The following is a 24,728-nucleotide window of genomic DNA, read 5'->3' on the forward strand; positions in this document are numbered from 1 at the left end:
AGCCCAGGTAGTCGGCTGCTGGGCTTGGGCTGAGTTATGGCCTCTCAGAGTAGATACTAGGTGGCCTGGGCTGGGCCCCCGGAGGACCAGAGGACCATCCTCCTGTTCCTTCTCTTCTCATTCCTCCAGCCTCTTCACCTCCTTCAATTATTATTTTTTTGTAAAGTGGATGCCTTACTTTTTGGATAAATATTTTTGAAGCTGGTGTTTCTATTTCTTTTGAAATTTTTTAATGTTAGGTTGTTTTGGTGGGTGGTATTTAGGACCTTGATAATCTATCATTGAGTAAGTTTAGGTTTTAGAGTTCTGTTCATGTCTTTTGTGGTGGATTTTTGTGTGTTTCTTTTCATGTAATAAAATTTAAAATAAAAAAAAAAAGAGAAAATCTAGGGCCTAGCATATATGGCTTCTCTGGAGTATTAGTTGAATGAAATGAGCAGAAAAAATGAACTGATGCAATGTCTCCCTCCTGGCAACTGGTTAAGGTCACATAGCTACTACGTATCATATTTGGGACTAAAACCCTATTTTTCAGAAAAGAGTCTTTTATAGAAAAGAAGCTGCTATATTTCTTGATTGCTTATCACTCCAACAAATTGGTAGCATCTTATTTTAGTATACATTTTAAATTTTGATTGAAAGTTGGATACCCATTTGCTTTTAAAAACTGCTAAATTATTGACGAGCATAGAGAAAGAAGGGAATACTTTATTAACTCACCATGCATGGAATTTGTACTTTCATTTTTAATAATTTTTTCTCATTGTTACATTTTTACAATAAGTAGGCTTTTTTGTAATCAGGAAATATGTAAAGTTAAATGTGTTAAGACTTTATTACTGGCAATTAACTGCTGGTGATTTTTAATATAATTCATTCTACTATTTCAGGGTTTTTTGGTAACTTGTGTGATATCAGTTTCCAAATGTATGAAAAAATATTTTACTAAATGCTAATCATAGGTTTAAAAAGTTGACTTCATAGTTTTAAACATGGTCTACATTATTGACAAACATAACACATTGACATTCTATTATTAATTCTTTGGACTTCTAATTCTTTAAAAACTTCCAAATATTAATAGATTTTTAGAAATATTATATATTTATTTACATATTCATTCATTCATTCGTTCATTTATTCATTCATTCATTCATTTGTTTTTGCAGTACTGGAGAGTAGACCCAGGGCTTCACACATGCTAGGCAAGTGCTCTATCACTGAGTTATATTTCCAGTCCCGAAACATAATTATTTCATAGAAAAATCTTTTTAAAAATAAAAAATAAAATTTATAGCAATTATTAAGTAAAAATATCAATGCATAATTTTATCTCTTTTTAAATTTTATAATATAATTATATACATCCATATGCATAAATATGTTATAATATTGGACATTTTTCCAATGGATTTTCTATGCAGAAGTTGTTTTGGATAATGAATAAAGTCCTGAAGTAATTTTATAAATTTCATCAGTGATCACTTATATGAAATACATTCTTGAATTACTTTTTAAAAGTACATTAAGAAAATTTGTTTAGTATATTGTTATTATAATATCGATTTTTACCTAATATATGGAGAAATGATATCAAAGTTATCCTTTCTTAATGAAACAAGACAGACTTTATATATTTTAAAATTACATGTCAAACCCAAGTTTCTTTCAAATGTAATTTAATTTTCTATTATCTTCATTTTAAAATGAGTATTATTATTATTATTATTATTATTATTATTATTATTATTTTGGTGGTACTGGGGTTTCTGAAAGCCCTTATACCTCCGGGCTACACTCCCAGACCTATTTTATATATATATTTTTTTATTTGGAAGCAGGATCTCTTAAAGCCAGTGAGGCTGGCTTCGAACCTGCGCGATCCTCCTGTCTCAGCCTCCCAAGCACGGGGATTACAAGCGTGCGCCACCACGCCCGGCAAGCATTATTTTTTATTGTTCATCACTCTTAATTTTTTAGCACTGTCCATCCTCCCTCTCCAATAATAAAAATTAGTCCCAATTTGCATCCAAATAATTCATAATAGATCAAAAGACCAAATTTATAGCCCAGTTTTCAAAAGCATTTTCTACAAATATATAGCAGTAATAAAAGATACTTCTGATAGTGTCAACCTAAACCTAAATTTTTTTTTTTTTTTTTTTTTGTGGTACTGGGGTTCCTGGAAGCCCTTCTACCTCCAGGCTACACTCCCAGACCTATTTTTACATTTTTTGGAAACAGGGTCTCCTAAGCCTGCGCCACCACGCCCGGCCAACTTAAATTTTTTTAAAAGTACATAACACGGAGCACGCCAGACCACTGGAGAAACCGGGCCGGGTCGTAAGACCCAGGGACCCAGGTGGGGGTCAGGCGGGGCACGCCAGACCCCGGAAGAGCCAGGGCCCGGGTCGCAAGACCCTGGGCCCCGGGCCAGACTGTGTGGAGCACACCAGACCACTGGAGAAACCGGGCCTGGTCATAAGACCCTGGGTTCCGGGTGGGGGTCAGGTGGGGCACGCCCGACCCTGGAAGAGCTGGGGCCCAGATCGCAGGACTCTGGGCCCAGGCAGAGTCAAGCGGAGCATGCTGGACCCCTGGGGAAACCGAACCCAGGTCACAGTGCTACTGAGTGCCTGATCCCACAACCTCCTCAAACCACACATATTGTCTTCTCTTATTTAAAAAAAAAAAAGGAAAAGAAAAAGAAAAAAAGAAAAATATCGGAGAGGGGTCAAAAAGGCCTTGGCGGATGCCAGGATACTGGAGATGCAGACAAAACTTATCCAAATGAACTGGAACTTTTGGAAAAATTCCCTGTGAAGGAGGACTGACTGCTTCTTCTCTACATTGTTAAGAATCTTGGACATCACCGGCAAGGAGAGAGTTGAGCTGAGGCTAAGGAGAAAGGCGGTGTTGAAAGTGGTTTCCGCGATGGCGGTGGAGACTTGTATTCAGGAGAAGCAGAAATCGGATCCTACCAACCTTATTTTTTTGGAGAAATTACACCAAATGTTGAATGCTACCGTCACGCATGCTTAGGAACACTGGACAACATTCAAAGTGGAAAAAGAGCTTGGGAAAGATTTGAAATGGTGGAGGCAGTGGCAATGGCAGTGGCCAGTACTCAGGGGAGACAGAGATCTGATGCATTACACCTGGAACCTTTGAAGTAATAACCCCAGAGGCAGAATGCTACCACCACGCACCCTCGAGAACATGGGACAAATGGTTGGGTGAAGAGGGTGCTCAGATTAGAGCCTGCTGAGGGGTGAGGATGGCGATGGACACAGAAAAGCTGGAATTGGAGCCTGCCGTGAGGCAAGGTTGGTGCTGGAACCTCCGAGGCTGGGATTGGAGCCTACCGAGGGGTTAGGCTGGTGCTTGGGCCAATGAGGCCAGGATCGGAGCCTGCCATGAGGCAAGGCCGGTGCTGGGGCCTCCGAGGCCAGGATTGGAGCCTGCCGAGGGGTTAGGCTGGTGCTGGGGCCAACAGCCAGCATTGTTGCCTGCCATGAGGCAAGGCCGCTACTGGGGCCTCTGAGGCCGGGATCAGAGCCTGCCGAGGGGTTAGGCCAATGCCGGGGCCAGTGGCCAGCATTGGAGCCTGCCGCGAGGCAAGGCCGGAGCTGGGGCCTCCGAGGTCGGGATCGGAGCCTGCCGAGGGGTTAGGCTGGTGCCGGGGCCAGTGGCTGACATCGGAGCCTTCCATGAGGCAAGGTCACTACTGAGGCCACCGAGGCCGGGATCAGAGCCTGCCTTGAGGCTAGACCGGTGCTGGGGCCACTGAGGCCAGGATCGGAGCCAACGGAGGGGTTAGGCCTGTGTCGGGGCCAGCGAGACTAGAATTGGGGCCTCCCATGAGGCAAGGCCGCTGCTTGAGCCAGCGAGGTCTGGATCAGTCCACCGGGTAGCCAGGCCACTACTGGGGCCGTCAAGAGTGGGATAGGTACTTGCAACGCGGCATGCACAGAGAAATATCGCAGAAAATTAAAACCAGATGCTTCCCCTAATCAGCAGTAACTAGGAGGAAAGGGGCAACAGGAAGAGGTCGAGCTATAGAAAGGGCCCTATAGTGAAGCAACTAAGGTGACCAATCAGAGGGTATGGAATAGGGGAGGATGGAGCCTCTTTAAAATGCAGGAGGTACATAAACAAATGTATCAAAGTTAATCACCAAACAAGCATGGGATTGAGGGAGGGGGAGGGAATGGGATGGGGACTAGATGAGGGCTAATTGGATGATGTGTGCTTGTATATCCTCTCACGTCTTGTATTCCAATGTGATGTATGATTACAATGCACCAATAAAAATAAATTAAAATAAAAGTGCATAACATTATTTGACACATAAAATGTTCTTAATAAGTGTATGGAAATATTCTGAAGATATCAAAATTTAAAAACCAAATATGGCAGTACACACCTGTAATCCCAGGATGTGGGAGGCTGGAGACAGGAAGATCACAGATTCTAGGCCAGCCTGATCAATTTAGCAAGACTCTGTTTCAAAATTAAAAATTATAAAAGGCTGGGAGAGTAGCTTGGAGGTAGAAGACTCCTGGGTTCAATCCCTAGTACCAAAACAACAATAACAAGAAAAAACAAAAATTAATGGGATAATTATAGTATGATGTGAAATTATTATAATTAGAATGGCCATATGTCATGGCTCACCAGGGAGAATCCTGGTTAATGTCTATTGTCTTCTTTCTTTCTTTCTTTCTTTCTTTCTTTCTTTCTTTCTTTCTTTCTTTCTTTCCTTCTTTTTTTTCTTTCTTTCTTGTATGAGAAAGTGTACTTAAAACTGGTATAGTTATTTCAATTTCGATCTCTCCTCTTACATCTTATAGATGGAAAATTAGGCGGCATTAAGGGATTAAAACTATAGATATTGACTTTTTTTACTCTTCCTCTTAAATTACTTAGTTGGGATTTGATTTAGGATGAAATTTTTAAATTAAAAAAATGGCTTAGGTATGTACATATTTTCTTATGGCAGACAAAAATGGGCTAGAATTATGGCAGTCACAATTTTGCTTATAAATAGGGCCTAAGCCAGTAACACATGACAATCTTCTCTATACTAGCTACTTGTGACTTACTTTGAGGTTACAGGCACTATTTTGATTCTTGCTTTTTTCCTCCCTTTTTGCTTCAGGGCATGTCTAATCTAGCAACTTAAAAATAGCTGTGGAGTCTGATTGCCACCCTCCAATCTGATCTGCCTGTTGTTGCTGTGATTTGTCAAAATACTTCATTTCCCAATCAGATATCCCAGCATGAGATTGTGCTTCACTCTGTCACCTAGATCTTTATGACAATGTCAAATTGATGCATTGTATCAAACACAGTCCTCTCCACTATCCTTCATTAGAGAAAACCCAGTGATGGTGCCCAAAGCTTCTGGATTTAGTTTTGGCTACACAATTTGTAGAATTGGCTGCAAAAATGAAAATGTTGGGTGCTTTGTTCAGACTATTGACAATTTCAAGGTGACATCAGTGGAGCATTGAGTCAAGCGCAGGGTCCTTCTATCCCTGGGGCCCTCCCTGCCTGATTGCACAAGAGCTTGTACCTGTGTAGTTGGCTCTGCTTGGATTTTTTTTTTTAATCTATTAGTCTCCTTTGTTTTCTTTTTTACCAACCATTGGCACACTTTTGTGTGATCCATTCTTATAGACAGATTTATTCATAGCTGGGAAAAGATATTGCTAATAAAGGTGTTGACACAGTTTTAAGGTAGGGGCTTAGATCAGACATCTCTAGAGACTGGGCAGGGATTCTGCCATAAATAGTATAACCATCAGCTGGGGACTGACTGCATCCCTGCAGAGGAAGCAGCTGCCAGGTAAGCCATAGAGTTTTTGCTGCATATGAATGTGGACAGAGTTTTGGAAAATCTTTTTAAAGAAATCTTGCAAATTTTAAATAGTATGACAGATTTTTTTTCCTATTGTCAATTATTCAACATTTTAAGACACATAGAGTTGGGTGTGGTGGAGCATACTTGAAATCCCAGTACTGTTTGGGTCCTAAACCTGATTCCTGTCCATGGCTAGGGTGGAATAAGCCTATTGGATTTACTCATGATTAACAGTGAGATATAGAGCTGTACCTATTTTCTATCACTGGTCACATACATGTATACATATATGTGCTTTTGGTGGTTGCCAGCTAGACCTAGAGTCGATACCTATTTTTGACTGCCGGTCACATATACATATGTACCTGTGATGGTTGCCAGTAAGGCTTAGAGCCAGCACTGTTTTTGACCACCAGACACATATATGCATGTGACCATAGTGGTTTCCAACAAGACATAGAGCCAGTACCTGTTTCAACTGCTGGTCACATGTATGTATGTGCTCGTCGTAGTTGCAGCCCATATTGCTGCCTGATTGTGGCTTCCCTTTAGGGAAGTGTACTTAGTCTAACTATGTTTAGTTTTTCCAGGATGATGGCCAGTAAGGGAACGAAACTGGGAATGTATAGCCAAGCTCTTGGCATCATTATATTTCCAGCATCTGGACAAATAAAATTTGGTCTTTTTTTTTTTCTAGAGCCTTTGAAAATCTTCCTGCAGCTCTGCAGCTAAAGATTGTTAAGGAGCGTGTTATTGTCTCCAAAGTTTTAGGGTGCTCAGGTAAAAGAATAGATAGTTGTTCTCATCAACGCAGTGTATACAAAATTATACATTGCCCTGATCCCTGATTTCCAGCAACCTTTGTTTTCTTTTAGTAAAGACCCCAAAGAAAAACAAAGACATGCCATAAAATTGTTTTCCTATTATCAACAATTTAGAAGCCCACTCAATAGATCCAATGTTACTGTAGATACTAAGAAGCCAAAGGCATTTTAAAGCATTATATTATACTTTATCTAAGTTTCTAAGTCTATCCTTGAACTTGAGATCCTCCTGTCTCGGTCTCCCAAGTACTGGGATTACAGATGTGCTCCACTGTGTCTGGCTCCATTTTGTCTGTCTTAATGCCAAAAATTACTACCTTGTCTTGATTACTGTAGCTTTCTAGTAAAGTCAGGCTAGGTATTATGAATCCTCCAACTATTTTCTGCTCTTTCAAAATTATATTTTCTTTTCAAAGCAATTTACATTTATATGAATTTTAATTAGCTTATCAACTTATCCATTTGTACTATTATAACATTCTGTACTGTGAACATTTCACAATTATTGTATTTAATAATTTATATATTGATGATGATTCCACAATTTATATATTGATGACCATGTTTCAATGTTTCGTTATTGTTACCTTATTATAAATATTATTTGCCTTCTCTTGAACATGTGCAGGAGTTTCTTATATACAGTCTAAGTAGCAACTTTGCTGAGCCATGTTTTTGCAAAAGCTCAACTTTATGAGGTTTTGCTGGGCTGTCTTCTAAAGTAGTTAAATCCAGCCAGGTGTGGTGGTGCACACTTGTAATCCCAGCATCTGGGAGGCTGAGACAGGAGGATCCCGGTTTTAGGACAGCCTCAGCTCCTACTTAGTGAGGCTCTTCACAACTCAGTGAGACTCTGTTTCAAAATAAAGAATAAAACCGGCGTGGTGGCGCATGCTTGTAATCCCCGCGCTTGGGAGGCGGAGACAGGAGGATCGCGCAGGTTTGATGCCAGCCGCTGGCGCTGGTTTAGGAGACCCTGTTTCCAAATAATAAAAATAGGTCTGGGAGTGTAGCCCGGAGGTAGAAGGGCTTCCAGGAACCCCAGTACCAAAAATAAATAAATAAATAAATTAAAAAAAAAAAAAAAAAAGGTTTGGGAATGTTGCTCAGAGGTAGAATGCCCCTGGGTTCCATCCCTAGTACTGCAAAAAAGAAAAATAAAAGTATTTGAACTCATTTATACTATCAGCCATATATAAGAAGTCCTACTTATCCTCATTTTCCAACATTTAATAGTCAACAGTTTTAATATGGCCAATTAAATAGATAGTATTTATTTTATTATTTATTTATTTATTTAGTGATACTGGGGTTCCTGGAAACCCTTCTACCTCCGGGTTACACTCCCAGACCTATTTTTATGCTTTTTTTAAATTTGGAAACAGGGTCTCTTAAGCCAGCAAGGCTGGCTTCGAACCTGCATGAGCCTCCTCTCTCTCCGCCTCCCAAGTGCGGGTTATTAAAAGCGTGCACCACCACACCCGGCAGATAGATGGTATTTAATATCCATACCCATAACCATGTTAATTTCTATTCCTTATAGGATATCGGACCTCTTTCTTCAGATGCTTATTAGCTATATGTTCCCTTTTCTACAATATCTCTGTTTATGGTTTTAATCATTATTTTGAATTACAAATTCTTATGTCCTTATGTATAAAATATTTATTAATGAAATCTTTTGACATTTCTATTGGAGTGCTTGTCTTTTTTGTGTATTGATAGAAGTTCTTTATTTTCCTTTTAATACTACTATATTGTTTTCAGTGAGTTGTAAATAACTCTTTCCATTTTTCTTTGGTTTTCTTTGCAACATCTCTTAATGAATAAAAAATAATTTTTTTACTTTTTAATGAAATCCAATTCATCTTCAGAGGTTTTTTCTGTTATGGCTCCTGTCTTTAATTTTTTGTGTTATTCTTATGATTTTGTAGATACAAAACTTACAGAAGATCTTTTCTTAATTTATTTATAGGTTTGTTATAGTTTTTGCCAGAATAGTATTTAGAGTTATTTTATACTTATGCTTAAGTTAATGTAAGTCAAGTTGTACATTGTTTTGGTCCCAGCTTATAGATTCAGAAATTTGCAGCAGAATTTCATCTCTTTCAAATTTCAAAATTAGAAAAACTTTATTTTAATAACAAGGTACTTATCTTTACATATAAACACTTGGCATCCGCTCCCCTCTATTTTACTATTCCAGGTAAGATCTAGTATCTAGGAGAGAGAAAACCCGAGGTGCACAATGGCCTTGTGCAAGAACTGTTTCAAGCTTTAATTTGGAGTTTAATATTAATATTAAACATTAATATTGTTTTGGTTTAAAAATGTGACTTATTAAAACAACCAGCAAAGTAGGGATGAGGTTGGTGGGAAATAAACATCAGTTTCTAACAAAAAATTGACTCATTAGGCTGTATATTCTAGAAGGATTCTTTCTGTGCACAGGCCCGATTCCGTGAAGCCAAAAGCCCCTGGTGTAAATGTGCCACCCTGGATCCATTTCAAAACAGTGCTTCCTCTTGCCAAGGTCAGCACAGCCACACCTGCTATCAGAGGTAACCAGAGAATGCCAGCATGCTCCCTCTCAAAACGGCAGTCTCTTTTGCAACATTACATTTCAGCTCTTTTTCCTTTTGTCTCCTTCTTTCTTTTCGGTAATGGAAATAATTTTGCTTATCATTTTAAGCCCCCAAATCTTCTTATGAGAAGTTTGGAAAGAGAGGAAAAAAGTTGAACTTCCCCCCAAAGTAGCAGTCTCCTCTTGTAGCAAGTTTTATTTTCATAGAAGTTGAGGGAAAAAGTGAAATGCCTTCAGATTTCCCACATTGGAGATTGATAGGTAGGTTGAAGGCTCTATAACTTCTCTGCTTAAACCCAAACTCCAGGTGTCGAAGCTTTGTTACTTACTCATTTAAATTACTGTAATTTACCGAGCTGAGCATACTTTGTGGTTTCTCGCCTTTCTAGGGGTGAACTCTCACTACCCTCACTACATGTAATTAGGATAAGACCCTCAAATGGGGAGCTTTAAGAAAACAGGTAGATAAGCACATGCAGAGTGAGTTGAAGTCAGATTGGGTTAAATAAGACGTATGTGATCAGTTTAGTCTTATTTTAAATGTGAACCCCAAATGTGACCCTTTTGACCTGAGTACTCCATCCTTAAATGGTAAACTAAACATTCATGAAAATTTGATGGTGAGGAAATTAGTACCTTCTTACGTTTCAGACTGTGAAATGGCACCAGGGGAGACTTTTAGAAGCAGGCAGAAGTGTGTGGCTCAAACCTGAAACCTTTCTTCCTTCAACCTATAATACCCAGCTGAGCCAGCCAGGCCACCCACCGAGAGGACTTCTGACCAGACACCCCCAGGATGCCGCCCAAAAAAGGTATTTCAAAATAAAAGCCTGTTTGTGGAATACTAGATTTTACTTTGAGGTATAAATTTGTTTGCCAAAGTTTACTTCATGATTTTTGTGGGGCTATTCTTTTATTTATTTTTTCTGTGAATAGATTCTTTTTTTTTCTTGGGAAATTTGGGAAGGGTTTAATATTTCTTCAGCTTCTTTTCTTTGGTGGATGTAAGATTTCACCAACTGGCTTGTGCTTAAATTTACCTTTCTTTCATTCAGGAAGACAGTGGGGAAAGCAAAACACACTGAGATTCCAGAACAGTCATTCAAACTCCAGCTTTTGTTCAGGGAAAGCCGAGGAAGGAGACATAAAATCCTGTCATGGGGAGTATTAAGATGAAGGGCGAGAAATGTCGTAACATATATTTTGGTTGCTGTGATGTGCTGTCAGATGTACTTTCAGTACCATGTCTATGACGTATGGCACAGCCATTCTGTGATGTTTATGTAGTTTATATTTGGGTCTGTTTGCAGCAGCATGTCAGTCCCCCAAAGCCAAACTGGAAAAACCTGTATGTACGCATTTGTTTCTCAGTATCTAGTACATTTAGTCCAAGTAGCCTTGCTCTCGGTCGGTCGTTCCTTTAGCTGGCTCATGTAGGCTGAGGATGGAAAGTGGAGACAGAGACCTCATTTAGAGATAATCTATTAAAGCCATCCAGCCTCAGGCCGGTATCTTGGGAATCTAAGCAGTATCCTATTTATGATGCTCAGTCATTTTATTAAATTTCACCTGGAACAACATGGTGGAAGTGGGTCATTACTTCCAGAAAACCAAACCAAACAAAAAACACTCATTTTATGTACAGTTCTAGGTGCCTGTCTCAAGAAACTGTTGAAAATGTCCCAGAGTTGCATACTGGCTTTCAGCAGGGTAAAATTGATTTTTCATTAATAAGGACATCTAAGGTAAAATGTTTTAGAATTCCCCAACCTGGACCTAATGTCCTCAAGCTCTGCAGGCTGTTTAGGTAACTATGGTGTTGGCAGGCTTTTTTTTTTTTTTTTTTTTTTTTTGATATACAGTTCTTACAAAACTTGTAATCCAGCTGCTCTGGTTCTCTTAAAGGTAAACCACCTTATTAAATAGGTGAGGTTAGAATTGCTTATTCTTGGATGTTAGGTTCGGCTGTTGTAATGTTTTCTGTATACTGGTGACTGTGCTTAATATTATAGCCTAGGGACTAGATTTTTTATTTATAGATGCGCAATTAATGTAGATCATCCACAATAGTGAAAAAAAAACACATAATTACTTTGTCTAAAGGTTTTATGAGCACAGAGTAGAGGCATGTGCCTCTAATCACAGTACTTAGGAGGCTGAGACAGGAGGATGGTGGGTTTGAGGCCAGCCATTCGACCCTTTCAAGACTTTGTTTCAAAATAAAAAATAACAAAAATGGGGAAGGTATAGCTCAGAGATAGAATGTCTCTGGGTTCAGCCCAGTATGAAAATAAATAAGCAAACAAATATTTTACAATTAGTTCTCATAAAATGCCACTCAAGCCAAAAATTAAAAAATGCGTACAAATGAATGAATGCATAAAAGAATGCAGCTTTATCGACATTGCTTAGGCTTATAAGAAAGAGAAGTAATCGCATTGCCTTCCTTGGTTCCTCTCGTGTCATGGTATCACTGCCAGGGCTTCTGTTGTTGAGTGCATATTACACGCTAGGTTGTATACAAAGTGTAGCAACGAGTCACCCTTGTGGGTCGATGTGAAGCAATGAGAAGTGGTTTCCCACCATGCTGGCTATGACTTTCAACACACTATGAAGGGATAGAAGGAGTCAGATGCCAGGCACATTGCTCAGTATGTGGAAATGCTCCACATAAGACGTAAGAAAAACCGTGCCTAGGAGAAGGGCAAAGAAGATGAGTGAAGGCAGGTCTGTCTACCTGGAGCCCTCTTGTCGCCTGTTTTCACCCCTTGGAGGGCTGACACAACACACTCCGAGTTACATTATCCAGCCCCTTCAATAGGGCATTACTGTAAGGTGCCTGATCCTACACTCGGTAAGGAGGTGTTTCATCCAGGTCTGGAGGTGGCAGAGGTCCTAAAACTGCTGGGCTTGCAGGGATACAACTCTGTTGTACGTCTGTCACTTCAAGAACAAGTGATTATCGGGACTGGGGCATTCCTGGAGTGTGGTAAGGAAGGGCAGCTTTGAGGAAACTTGATGAAGTTCTTGAGGTTTATGTGTGACACAGAAGGGTAGGACTCCAAAGGCATTTGATATACAGAAACGCCAGCACTAGGTGAGATTGAAGGCAGGGAGATGAGGGAGAGGAAAGTGTCAGAAATGACTCTCAAGTTTCTGGCTTGGTCAGCCAAGTGGGATGGAAATCTAATAAATGAAATAGGCAGCAGAAAAGAAAGGTTTAGTTGAGGTGTGGTTATGATTTGGTTACAAGAGGACCATTGTTAGCAACACGATCTATTTTTTCTAACCTAGCTGTGCTTTCAGGGCTCCTCTGAAGTAGATGGCACTTCTTGGGCTTCAAATTGTGCATCATTGGCGATGAATAGCCATTCGCTTTGACCAATAGATTATTGATACTTTATTTCCATTTCTTTCGGTTCTACCTTCAAATCAGCCTTCCTGGGGGTAATTTATGCACAATAAGCAGTGCACATTCAAAATGGACAACTTGACAAGTTTTGTAAGTGATTATACATTGTAATTACAGCCTTAATGAAGATTTCCACTGCTCCAAAACGTTTCCTCGTGCCCTTTCTGGCATAAATCCATGCATTCTCTTCTCTACATTCCTTTTCTACTCCACCCCGGGACCCACGCGGCTGCTGGTCTGCTTTTCATCACTATCGGTTAGTTTGCACTTGCTAGGATCTTGTACTCTCTCATGTCTGGCTCTCACATTTAGCGTATGCTTTTGAGATTCACTCACGTCATTAGACATCCGTAGTTTGTTTCCCTTTATTTTGGAGTGGTATTTTATTTTGTGGACATTTCACAAATGGTTCATTCTTCCACCTGTTGATGAATGTTAGAGTTGTTTTCAATTTGAGGTCTCTGCCGACATTTGAGAAAAACTCTTTGTATGAACATATGGTTTGGCATTGCTGGGTTGTATGTTTGTTTGATCAACTTCATAAGAAACTGCCAAATTGCTTTCCAAAGTGGCTATGTTGTTTTGAATTTTCGCTAGCATTGTCTGGGAGTTCCAGTTGATCCACATCCTCACTAAAAGTTGGTGTTGTGTGTGAATCTTTTTCTTTAATAATTCTTATTGGTATATATTAATTATGTGGGTTAGGGAGTTATATGGTAGCATACCCATACATGCAGATGGCATACTTTGATCAATTTAATTCTTCAGAACCCCCCCCCCCCCCACCTTGTTTTCTCCTCCTCCCTCTCTGACACCCTGCCAGGTTTCTTTTTAATTTTAGCCTTTTGAGAAAATGTGTAGTGACATGTCACTGTGGTTGTAACTTACTAGTGATATTTAATGTAGTTTTATTATTTTCTTTCTTAGTCCCCATCTGTTCTTTGTACTTTACCCTCTTTTCATACCTTCACTTACATTAAGTACTTACATTAAGCATTTCGTGTGTGTGTGTGTGTTTGTGTGTGTGTGTGTGTATGTGTGTGTGTGTTACGGGGGATTGAACCCAGAGGCATTCTACTTTTGGGTCACACTCTCAACCCTTTCTATTTTTTATTTTGAAACAAGGTCTCACTAAGTTGCTGAGGGTCTCACTAAATTACTGAGGCTGGCCCTGAACCTGTAATCCTCCTGTCTCAGTCTCCCAAGCATGAGAATTACAGATGTGTGCCCGCATGCCTGGCTTAGGTTAAGTATTTCTATTTCACTCTCTCTTCATTATCTATGTAACATCTATACCTTTGTACTGTCTTTTCATTATAGAGGGGTTACAATATAAACCTCTAACATCTGAGTTGATCTTCAAATAGTAGCAGACCACTTTACGTGGACTAAGAACCTCGCTGGAGTGTGTCATTTCCCCTCCTGAACTCGGGCTTGTTGCTTTCATGCACTTTACTACCCAGTATTATAAGCTCTGTAAACCTATCACTATTACTTTGGGGTTAATTATCCAATTATATTAAAAGAGATTTTGAAAAATAAGAAAAAAGTTTTTTTATATTTACTCACATGTCTCCTGCTTCCAATTTTTTAATTCCAATTTCAGATTCAGATTTCTCTCTAGTATCATTTTCTTTCTGCCTGAATAACTTATTTTGCTATTCTTATGGTGCAGATCTATTAATAATGATTCAGTTTTCATGTCTGAACTCTTTACACTGCCTGAATTTTTGAAAGACATATTTTGATGGCTCTCTCTCTCTCTCTTTCCTGGGGATTAAACCCAGAGCCATATGCATGCTAGGCAAGCACTCTACAACTAAGCTGCACACTATTTCTTTTTATTTTTTATTTTGAGATAAAATATTGCTAAGTTGCCCAGGCTAGACTTGAACTTGTGATCCTTCAGCCTTAGCCTCAAAGTAGCTGGAATTACAAGTGCGCACCAGCACCACTGTGCTCAGGAAGGTTGATGGTCTGTTAGACCTCTTCAGTGTTTTAAAGATTTCTCTTTCTCACAGTTTCTGAAAAGAAGTCTGTTATTTCCTATCTTTGTGCCATTATTACTGTTCATCTTATTCACTGAGCTTTTTAGGTCTTTGATCTATAGTTAATATCAAATTTATTTATTTATTTGTTCATTTATTTATTCATTTATTTATGTATTTGTTTATTTGCAGGTCTGGGGGTGGAACCCAGGGGCATTTGACCTCCGAGTTACACCCCCTGCCCTATTTTTATTCTTTATTTTAAAACCGGGTCTCACTGAGTTGTGGAGGGCCTCACTAAGTAGCTGAGGCTGTCCGCGAACCGCGATCCTCCAGGTCTCAGCCTCCCGAATGCTGGGATTACAAGCGTGCGCCACCACGCCCAGCAATATCAAATTTAAAACAATTTTGGTTGCCATTTTACTCTCTTTCTCGTTCTCTCATTCCAACTTCCGGGAATACAATTACACAAATTCTAGATTGCTTAATATCTTCCCATGTATCACTAATGCTCTTTTTATTTCTTAAATCTTATTTTCCTTCTATGTTTATTTTATAAAATATAAGTCTTGCCAGGCTTGGTGGCACATACTTGTAATCCCAATACTTGGAAGTCTGAGACAGGAGGATCATTCAGGTTCGAAGCCAGCCTCAGCTACTTCGTGAGGCTCTCAGCAACTTAGTGAGACCCTGTTTCCAAATAAAAATATATATAGAAAAACAGGTCTGGGAGTATATCTTGGAGGTAGAGAGCCCCTGCTTCCATCCCAGTACCCTCCCCCCCAAAAGTCTTCAAGTTTGGTGTTCTTTTCTTCAATGTCTAACCTACTATATTTATCTCATTTTTTAGCTCAGATTTGTGTCTTTTATCTGTAGAATTTAATTATATCATATTCCTAATCATAGGAAGTATATTTATAACAGCTGTCCTACTGTCTCCTAAACCTTTCATGTATATCACTTTTGAACGTTTTCATTGATTGACTTAATTGCTTTCCTGGGGGGGAATTGTTTTCCCTATTTCTTCCCTTAATTGATAATCCTTATTAAATATTGACATGCCAAATTTTTATGTTTTTGTGTTATGAATTGTTGTGCACTTATTTAAATGTTGTTAGATTTTTGCTTGTTTGTTTTGTTGTTTGGGGACCTAGTTCAGTTATTTTAGGTCAGCAGGATGCTTTTGAATTTCGCTTTAAAGCTTAGAGTGAGTTCAGAGAAGGGCTGATTTGATCTAGGCAGTAACCTACTGAGAACTCTAAACAGTTTCTATGAACTAGGAGGGCTCTCTGACTAGAAGATAACCTAAACCAGTCTTAAGCCTTGTGAGCTCCAGACACTGTTTTGCCTAGTCCTCTCTGGTGTGGGTCTTCCCCTGGTCTTGATGAATACTGCACATGTATGCCATAGTTTTACTCATCCAAAGCTTGAAAGGATTCAAAGATTCCCAAATCTCTCTGTGCGTAACCCCTTTCTGTTATTTTGTTTGTTTGTTTGTTTGTTGGTTGGTTGGTTGGTGGTACTGGGGTTCCTGGAAGCCCTTCTACCTCCAGGCTACACTCCCAGACCTATTTTATTTTTGGAAACAGGGTCTCTTAAGCCAGCGCGGCTGGCTTAGAACCTGTGCAATCCTCCTGTCTCCGCCTCCCAAGTGCGGGGATTACAAGCGTGCGCCACCACGCCGGGCTCCCCTTTCTGTTACTTTACTCTGAAAATTAGTTTTGTTGGGTGACTGGAAATCAGAGGCATCTCTTTTCTATTCATTGATACCACAGGCCTCTGCTTGGGATTCCCTTCCCTGTGTTGTAGTCCAGAATCTCTCCCCAGGAAAAAACATCAGGCTGTGTCTGGGGTCATCTAGTTTGCTTTTGTTCTTTCACAGATTACTGCTTTGGGCTACCTATTGAGCAGTGTCTGAAAAGAGATGTTTCCTGTTTCGTCAGGCTTTCTAGTTGCTTAAGATAACACTATAGTGATACATGCATACCCATGTTCATAGCAGCACAATTCACAATAGCCAAGTTATGGAACCAACCTAGATGCCCATTAATAGAAAAATGGAAAATGGAAATGTGGTATATGCACTCCATGAAATTTTATTCAGCCATAAAGAACAAAATTTACAGGAAAAGGGATAGAACAAAATGCTAAGTGATTTTTAGCTAGTCTCAGAAAGTTAAGGATGTATGTTTTCTTTCCTATGTGGAAACTAGAACAAAAATAGGAAGCCAAAGGAACTTCAGTCAAATGAGAAGAGAAATTAGTAGACTAGCGGAAGGGGACTGGGGGATGGAGGTAGGGAGGGAAAGAATGAGGACTGAAAAAGGAAACAGTTCTAATATGGTGATGTCTGTACAAGAAGGTTTCACTTCTAATCTCACTAGCATGTATAGGGAGTGAGAAAGGGAGACTGAAGGTGCTGGGGATATACAGAGGTAAATGCATCAAGTTCTATGTGCATGAATCAGTTTGAATCTCACTATGATGTACAAATTGCATTGGACCAATAAAAGCATAAAGAATTCAAAGATAAATGAGTAAGAGATAAAAGGGTAAATGCATTTCTAGTTTCTTAATTGTGGGTGGAAGAAAAATTCCAGTGATGTTATTATAATACTCTTTTACTCAATTATTTGAGGATTCCTTCTAGTTAATTTTTAGATGATATAAACGGGTGAGAATATTTTTTAAAACATAATTTTTGAATTTAAGACAGTTCTCACAATTCTGATGTCAGTGATAGAGAGTTTTAGTATCTCAGATTCATATGCCAATATCTATAGATATTAGTGTGCCCACATTACCATTTAATATGTTATAATGGGAAAAGAAAGATAAAATTCCACTCTTTTCTTGATGTCTTCATAGTTATCGGAGAGACTTAAAAAATGGTCATGAAGTCTTTGCTACTTTATTAAGTGAAACAGCTTTAAAATGATCTAAACCCAGATTGTCCAAGGCCATAAAAAATAACTATGAAGAAGCTGAATCTCATACATTTTTATAATCTTAACATACTCTATAGTTTAACAGTTGCTTCAATTGGAGAATTTGTTTTTAATGTTAACCTTAATATTTTTATTAGTATATGAGAATTCTTCCTTTTTTTCTGGTATCCTAAAAGGCCAGTTCCCATTAATACAGAGACTCTAATAAATAATAATAATAAAAATAATAAAAAATAATAATTATTATTATATTATTGCTACTACTCCTAATTTTTTGCAGTACTGGGAATTGAACCCAGGAGCATTCTACCTCTGAGCTACATCTCCAGCCCTATTTTTTTTCTCTATTTTGAAACAGGGTCTCCCTAAATTGCTGAGGGTCTAAGTAGCTGAGGCTGGCCACAAACCCGTTCTCCTTTTGTCTCAGCCTCCCAAGTACTGGGATTACAAGTGCGTACCACCACAGCCAGCTCACAAGTATTATTATTATTATTAAATTACCCTCATCTCTCTTGTGTGAACAAGCTGTGTGGCTTTAATTTTAATTTGTTTCAGACAATACCCAATAATTATGGATGAATAAATACAACAAAATGTATGATAGATTCGCCCTGAGTTCAAGAAGCTTATAACCCATTTGAGTAGATGAAATGAATACAAAGAAAAAGTTAAGTAACAGTACTAGATCATAATGAGAGAGATGTCCGTGTGTAGGATATGAAGTGTTAATTGAGTTATAGAGGTGATATATATTATGCAACTTCTCTCATTTTCACATCTTTAATTTTCTTCTGTAACTCTCAGGTGAGCATTCCTTAGTTTGTCTAAGTCCTTCCTCAGGTACGTAGCTGAAACGTTCAATGGTTATGACTCAGACCAGTTCTGATTATATTGAGTGATGACTTCAGTTCTGACTACTATAGTTCTGTGTGTGCTGCCCAGGCCTGTACTTGCTTCTCTTAGCAAAGTATACAGTGGGGATAAATGTTGGAATCTTGCAGTACCAGATGTGAATAGTTTTCTCACTCCTTACAAGATGTATACCTTGAATCTGTGCATTTGGCAATTTGGTTAAAAATGATATGCTCCAGCTAAACTAGCCTAAGATAAGATAATAGGAAGTGACTCATGAAACCCAAGGGCAAGAAAAAATATGAGCCTCAGTATCAGCTAGAATCAGAAAGAACTATTGAAAACCTAGGAGTTTACTCTGCTTCTTATTTATGCTAATGTGCTTTATTCTTCCTGGCTGCATATAGTCTTCTCTGTTTTCCAGAAGATGTGGCAGCTAAGGCGGAGGCTACCTGCCCAATGCTTTCATTTCCTTGGCAATGGGAATCAATACATATGTGTATGCTTATATCATGGTTCTGTTCACAGAAAATGGGGTGGTGGCAGGAAAGTCCCCAGAAACACAGGCATCTGGAACAATGATGTGGTAGCTGTTCACTACCACTAAACATCTCCCTTCTTTTATTCCATCTCATTTACCTGGAAAATGGAGATAATGCCTATCTCATAGTGCAAGATCAGATATACAGAAAGATTCCCATAAGTCTTAGGTTGTCTCTTAACTCTCTTCTTTTCTTTCATTCTACATTTTCACTCTGTTTTAGACAAATTTCTTCCAAGTATGTTATAATACATGGTATCTACAAATAGAAATATATATTCACAAAATAGAACTTTTGAAAACATTTTAGATTTTTATCGTTCTCAGGCAAGGAACCATATATTTCTCCCGGGACAGTTCTATACAGTACAAAGCAACAGGCACTAAGTAACTTTGATGATAATTTTTTCTAAGAAAGTGACTTGCTGAGGTGAAGGCTGTACAGCTACCGAGGTGCCTATGGAGTGAACTCTGGGGTAGAATCCTTGTTGTTAAAAGGTCTTCAGGGAAATTCAGTAGCCAGCTCCAGAAACCACAGTGTGAAGATTCCCTCAGAACATGGGGAGCTGCTTCTGAAGAACTCTGTTCCCAGGTTACAGTCACAGAAGGAGCAAGGTGGCCATACAGTATGAGCAAGGATGCTTAACTTTTTGCTTTTTTTCTTCTCCTCTCCTCCCCCTTTCCTTCCTCCTCCTGTTCTTCTTCCTCTGTCTTCTCCTCTTTTCTTCATTCTATTAGCCAAGGCCATGCAAGAATCAGCAGCTACACGGTGAGTGGAGAAGGAGGCATCCATCAGAAGAAATGATCGAAGAGATGCCTCTATTCCTTTTCCTACTTAGATTTTCAAGACTCAGTCCTTGTCACGAGTGACGAGAGACAGGAATATTTGATATTGTGAGATTGTAGTAGACTGGCCTGATATTTTAATACCTGAAAATGATTCTGAATGATCAAAGTAAAGTGGTTCTAAGAAATGAAAATGACCAGAAAGCTGAGCTGTTATCTTGAGTTGGAAAAGTGATTAAAGGTGGTGTTGGCTCACCCTTTAAATATAGTTCACACTGTCTTTTTTGTGTGAACTATAATTATAGTTAGTAGGACACCTAGTAAATTTTGATAAAACATCTATTTTTTATTGTAAGGGAAGTAGTTAGAACCTTTAAACAAGATAGTAAGGAATTTCTTATGGGTGGCTCATCCACCATGCAGTCTATTCTGCTCATGGTAGGATCTTAGGTAAAATTTCTACTTGTGATTCCTGGGCCTTAGTTATTAGCTGAGAACATAATTTTTGCTTTCTAACCCTGAGAATAGCTGTATTATCATATATGTTGTTTTCTACTCCTGAAGGTAATGGTCCATCTCTTATTTCTCGTGTTTGTCCTTTTTCCTCAAAGGGAAGGGTGGTCTGTACACTACGTAGATCAAGAGATGGCCACACTCTTAATATTACTGTTCTCTTCTGCTTAAGGTCTGAACTGAAAATGTATCCCTCATATATGCAGCACCATGACACTTCCTGGGTAATAAACAACTAAACAGTCTTCCCAGCAGTAGCAGCTATTTTTTGTTGTTCCTGTTGTTTTTCCTACTTCATGGAAGTTAAACTCACCACTAGCCTGAGGCTTCACATATGGCAATTCTGTGGAGTAGAATTTTCTATTTCAGATACATTTCTTTTTCCTTGAACTTACTAAATTATATTCAGGTTAGTTTTACAGTTTTTAAACATCTGTTTTTTGAGATGCAGTGAGCAGTATAATATTATCTCTTCCTCTACTTCTGTCACTTTTGAAAAAATAACTTTATTTTTGACTCAAAGAAAAAAAGTATTTTTTTCCTCCAGGGTACACTCCCAGACCTAATATATACATATATATATTTTAAATTTGGAAACAGGGTTTCTTAAGCCGGCGAGGCTGGCTCCAAACCAACGCGATCCTCCTGACTCTGCCTCCCAAGCGCGGGGATTACAAGCGTGCAGCCACCATGCCCGGCGAAAAAACGTTTTCTAATCTATTTCTAAATGTTTCATCTCTTCAAATACACATTTTTTTTCAGATAGTTCCCGAGTATTTCTGATTCTGCACATACAAACTCATATTGACAATACTAACCTCCCATTAAATTTTTAGGAGAACAGATGTGTTCTACTTCTTAATATTTTAATGGAAATACAAATAGACAAGATTATTCTTACAAAGACATCTCTTGGACCCTGCTGGAGATGTTTGAAAGCTTGAGTCAAAACTATGAAGTAGCCAAGATTTGTGTCCTATTTGGGCTTCTCGTATAATAATATTATTATTATAAGGCTTATTATTATTATTATTATTATTATTATTATTAGGCTCAACTGTCTTTTTATTTTAGCTTGTTTTCACCCAAGTATATGGATGAAAAAATATCAACTCATCTTTACATTAGAATGTAAATATTATTGTTAGTTTTACATTTTCTTTTTTTTTAGAACTTGGCTAATTTTATGTCTTCATCGTCATTAAGATGAGATGCTTTTGCATTGCTGCCATATGACATCTGGAACCCTCAAACTGGCATGTTGCCATCTTCTGTCATTTGGAATTAGTCTTAAGTTTCTATTTAATTTGCTTGATCTGCTCTTCATTCCTGAAAGTCTGATAGTGTTTTTCATGCTCAAAATTTTACTTGATCAAAGCAATTGCCTTAGCTTTTCTCAGTCTTTGAATGCCCATCCTTCAGGGCTCTGTCGATTACCACCTCCTCTAGGACACTTCCCTGAATTTCCTCAGTAAGACTCCACTTCTTCCTCTTCATACTTCTGTGACAGGAAGTACTCGCCATTTGCATATCACTCCTGTCTAAGTGCTTTGGAGTGAAGATGTTATTCATGTTTCTTATATAAATATTGACTATTTTTTCTAGGTCACGTATTGAGACCCTTTGCCAGATGATGTTTTCCCAATTTGTGAGTTATTTTATGTAAATTATTTTATACATTCGTGAAAAAGCAAAGTAAAGTAAACCAAAATTGTGTTTTGTTTGATTGTGAGCCTGAAAAAAATCCACAAATGAGATGAGCTTATTGCATTCAGTTTTCTAGTTGCTAAACTCAGTGAGTTTCTATCTCCTGGCCAGTAAATGATTGCTGCAGAGAAAATCTACATGTGGCACTAGTGATTAGAATGCAAATGTTCCTTGGAGAGCAGATGATCAGAGTCAAGATAGGTTAATAGGCTTAGATACTTCAGCCAGGTCTGGATTTTCAGGTTTTGCCAGCAGGAAAAAGACAAAAACAAACAAAAATTGGAAGGGTTATCTTCTTCATAATATGGATCTGTTTCTACTTAATTACCATTAATATGCATGAATATTGCTTTCTTTTTGCTTCTCATTTTCTGTGCTTCTTTTTCTATCACCACTCTTTTGATTCCTTTTGTTTTTATGTAAGTGTACCAATATCATCATTCTTGGATAATTATTCTGCCCTGGAGCCATTTGTGTGCATCAGATTTTACTTTCTATTCTTTGATGTTTGGTATCTCTCAAAAGTTTTTGTTTTAAATGATATGGGGAAAATGTGTTCACTTAATAATTAAGAATGTGTTGCCTTTTTTTTTAAGAAAGAAAATTTCTGCAGCAATATATCTTAACCATAAAATGTCTGTAATCAAGACTCAGAAATTTCAGTATATATCCATAGATTATTTGATAAAGCAGGGATATGCTTATCTTTTATACTATATGTTTCTAATGCCATAGAAATAGTTGAGATTTAGTAAATATTTATTGAATGGATGGTTAACTATATGAAGAAATGGAAAAAACCTAGATTTTATAACTCCTGAGATTTGCTTTTAAGTGGCCATTAGAAGAGACATTTGTATGACAGGTGTGACGGTGCATGCTTGTAATCCTAGTACTTGGGAGGCTGAGACAGGAGGATCACAGGTTTGTGGCCAGCCTCAGTTACTTAAGGAGGCTCTCCACCAACTTAGTGAGACCCTGTTTCAAAATAAAAAATAAAGAATAGGGCTGGGGGGTGTAGCTCAGAGGTAGAATGCCCCTGGGTTAAATACCCAGTACATTAAAAAAAAAAAAAAAAAAAAAAGAAGAGGCCTATGTAGTTCAGGTCCCTACCTTTTGTTTTTAGCACCTGCTTGCATTGGGTGTTAGAGATGGAGGTTGGCCTCTGCTCCTGTTTTCATCCATAGAATATATTGGCTCAGAAAGAGAGAACTTAAGAAAGTAAATCTATTTTTAGGTATAGGGACTTATTAGGTGGGTGGATCTAGAAAGTGGTGCAAAAATATTTCACACATAGACTGTCATATCCAGGGTGCTTTAGCACTGCATTCAGATGGCCTGGGGTAGAATGGATAAAAAAGCACCTGCATGCTGAAATAAGCCAGGGCAAGCTTCTCTTTGGCGTTAACAAGTTTGGAAACTGGTGACTCAGCTCGTGGTCAAGAGACCCAAATGTTACAACTGGCACCATGATGCTACATTGGTCCACAGACTTGCAGGTACATCTGAAAGGACTTCAATTAGCTTATTTAATTCTTTAAAGTATGAATTTTAGCTTTTTGTTGCTTAATGAGTTTCTGGTCTATATTCAGATGTAGGTGAGGGGCACTAAATTTTTGTGTGCTATTACACCAGCTGCTGAGCGGCCTTTACTTTCTCTGGAAGCAGGCATGGCCTGCATAATGGCTTTCAGAATGAACAACATGACCTGCAGTTCCCCGTGGTTCTCTTCATGTCCCTTGGTTTCATTCTGTGAAAGGCAGAGCTGCCAGACTGCATGCGTGCCATCGTGAGAAGGCAGCAAATGAAAATATCAAAATATCAAGAGAAAGGACTTAAAGTAGCTACATTACTACTCTGGTACTCAGAAGCATGAGAAATGCAGTGAGTGGACTTGTCTAAGGAACTTAGGGAGGGACCCTGCAGGAGAGACCTAAGCCAGCCTGGCAGATTTCTACTTGTTCTCTCCATGCCTTCTGCTTCCTTCTTTCTTGTGCCTTTGCTCATGTTCTTCCCTCTTGAAAAAGTTTTCTGTACTAATCCACAGGCCCTAAAGGCTCAGGAGAAAACATAGTAAATCTGAGGCTGGAAGTGGTTGCCGTGTACTATTCCTGCTGTTAATACCATTGATCGGTTTACTCACATATGTATTCCTTCATGCCAGAAGTATTTACTGAGTGCTTACTATTTGCCAGGCACTAACACTAAAGAATTGAAGAAGACCAACAAAATTCCTGTCCTTATGGGAGCTTACTTGCTTATGGGGAAAATAAGCAGTGGGTCAGCGAACACACAACTAGGTGACAATGTCAGGTGGCAGTAGTGCTGCAAAGAAAACCAAAGCAGGTAGGAAAAAGTAAAAGTGGGTGTTTTCTATTACGGTTTTGAACTGTTATGGTTTTGAGGGGGACCTCTTTATTCCTCTATGTTCCTGGGGACCTCTGTTAGATTCCTGGAAACTATTCCCGTAACTGCAGGTCCTTGTCCTGGACTTAGGATTGATATACACTAGTCCAGACTCTTGCTGAAGATTTAAGTGAGTTATTAAATACAGGTTGTAACTGTTATGGCACCATTAGAAAGAGGGAAAGTTAGAGCAAAGAGTAAAGCACTACGCTACAAAGTGACATAGTGGGATGACCCGGAACGAAGTCACCAAAGATTCCTGGACACAGAGTATTCTTATAATCAGTCTTCTGACCCAAAT

The 24,728-nt window shown here is 38.7% G+C and overlaps 1 protein-coding gene across 1 annotated transcript in view; it reads left to right on the forward strand.

Annotated features, from left to right (window-relative positions):
- Positions 1-3,277: 3,277 nt before the first annotated feature.
- The window catches only part of TMC1 (transmembrane channel like 1), a gene marked incomplete at both ends in the record, with an annotated part of 183,910 nt that continues 162,459 nt past the window's right edge, over positions 3,278-24,728 (forward strand). The window contains 5 exons of the mRNA XM_080708995.1: positions 3,278-3,316; positions 5,799-5,851; positions 6,564-6,646; positions 12,134-12,263; positions 12,804-12,942. Of these exons, the coding sequence (XP_080565121.1) occupies positions 3,278-3,316; positions 5,799-5,851; positions 6,564-6,646; positions 12,134-12,263; positions 12,804-12,942 (444 nt within the window). The remainder of the gene's footprint in view (positions 3,317-5,798; positions 5,852-6,563; positions 6,647-12,133; positions 12,264-12,803; positions 12,943-24,728) is intronic.

The sequence above is a fragment of the Muscardinus avellanarius genome (assembly GCF_963383645.1).
Source record: "Muscardinus avellanarius genome assembly, chromosome: 13".
In the NCBI taxonomy this organism is placed as follows: Eukaryota; Metazoa; Chordata; class Mammalia; order Rodentia; family Gliridae; genus Muscardinus; species Muscardinus avellanarius.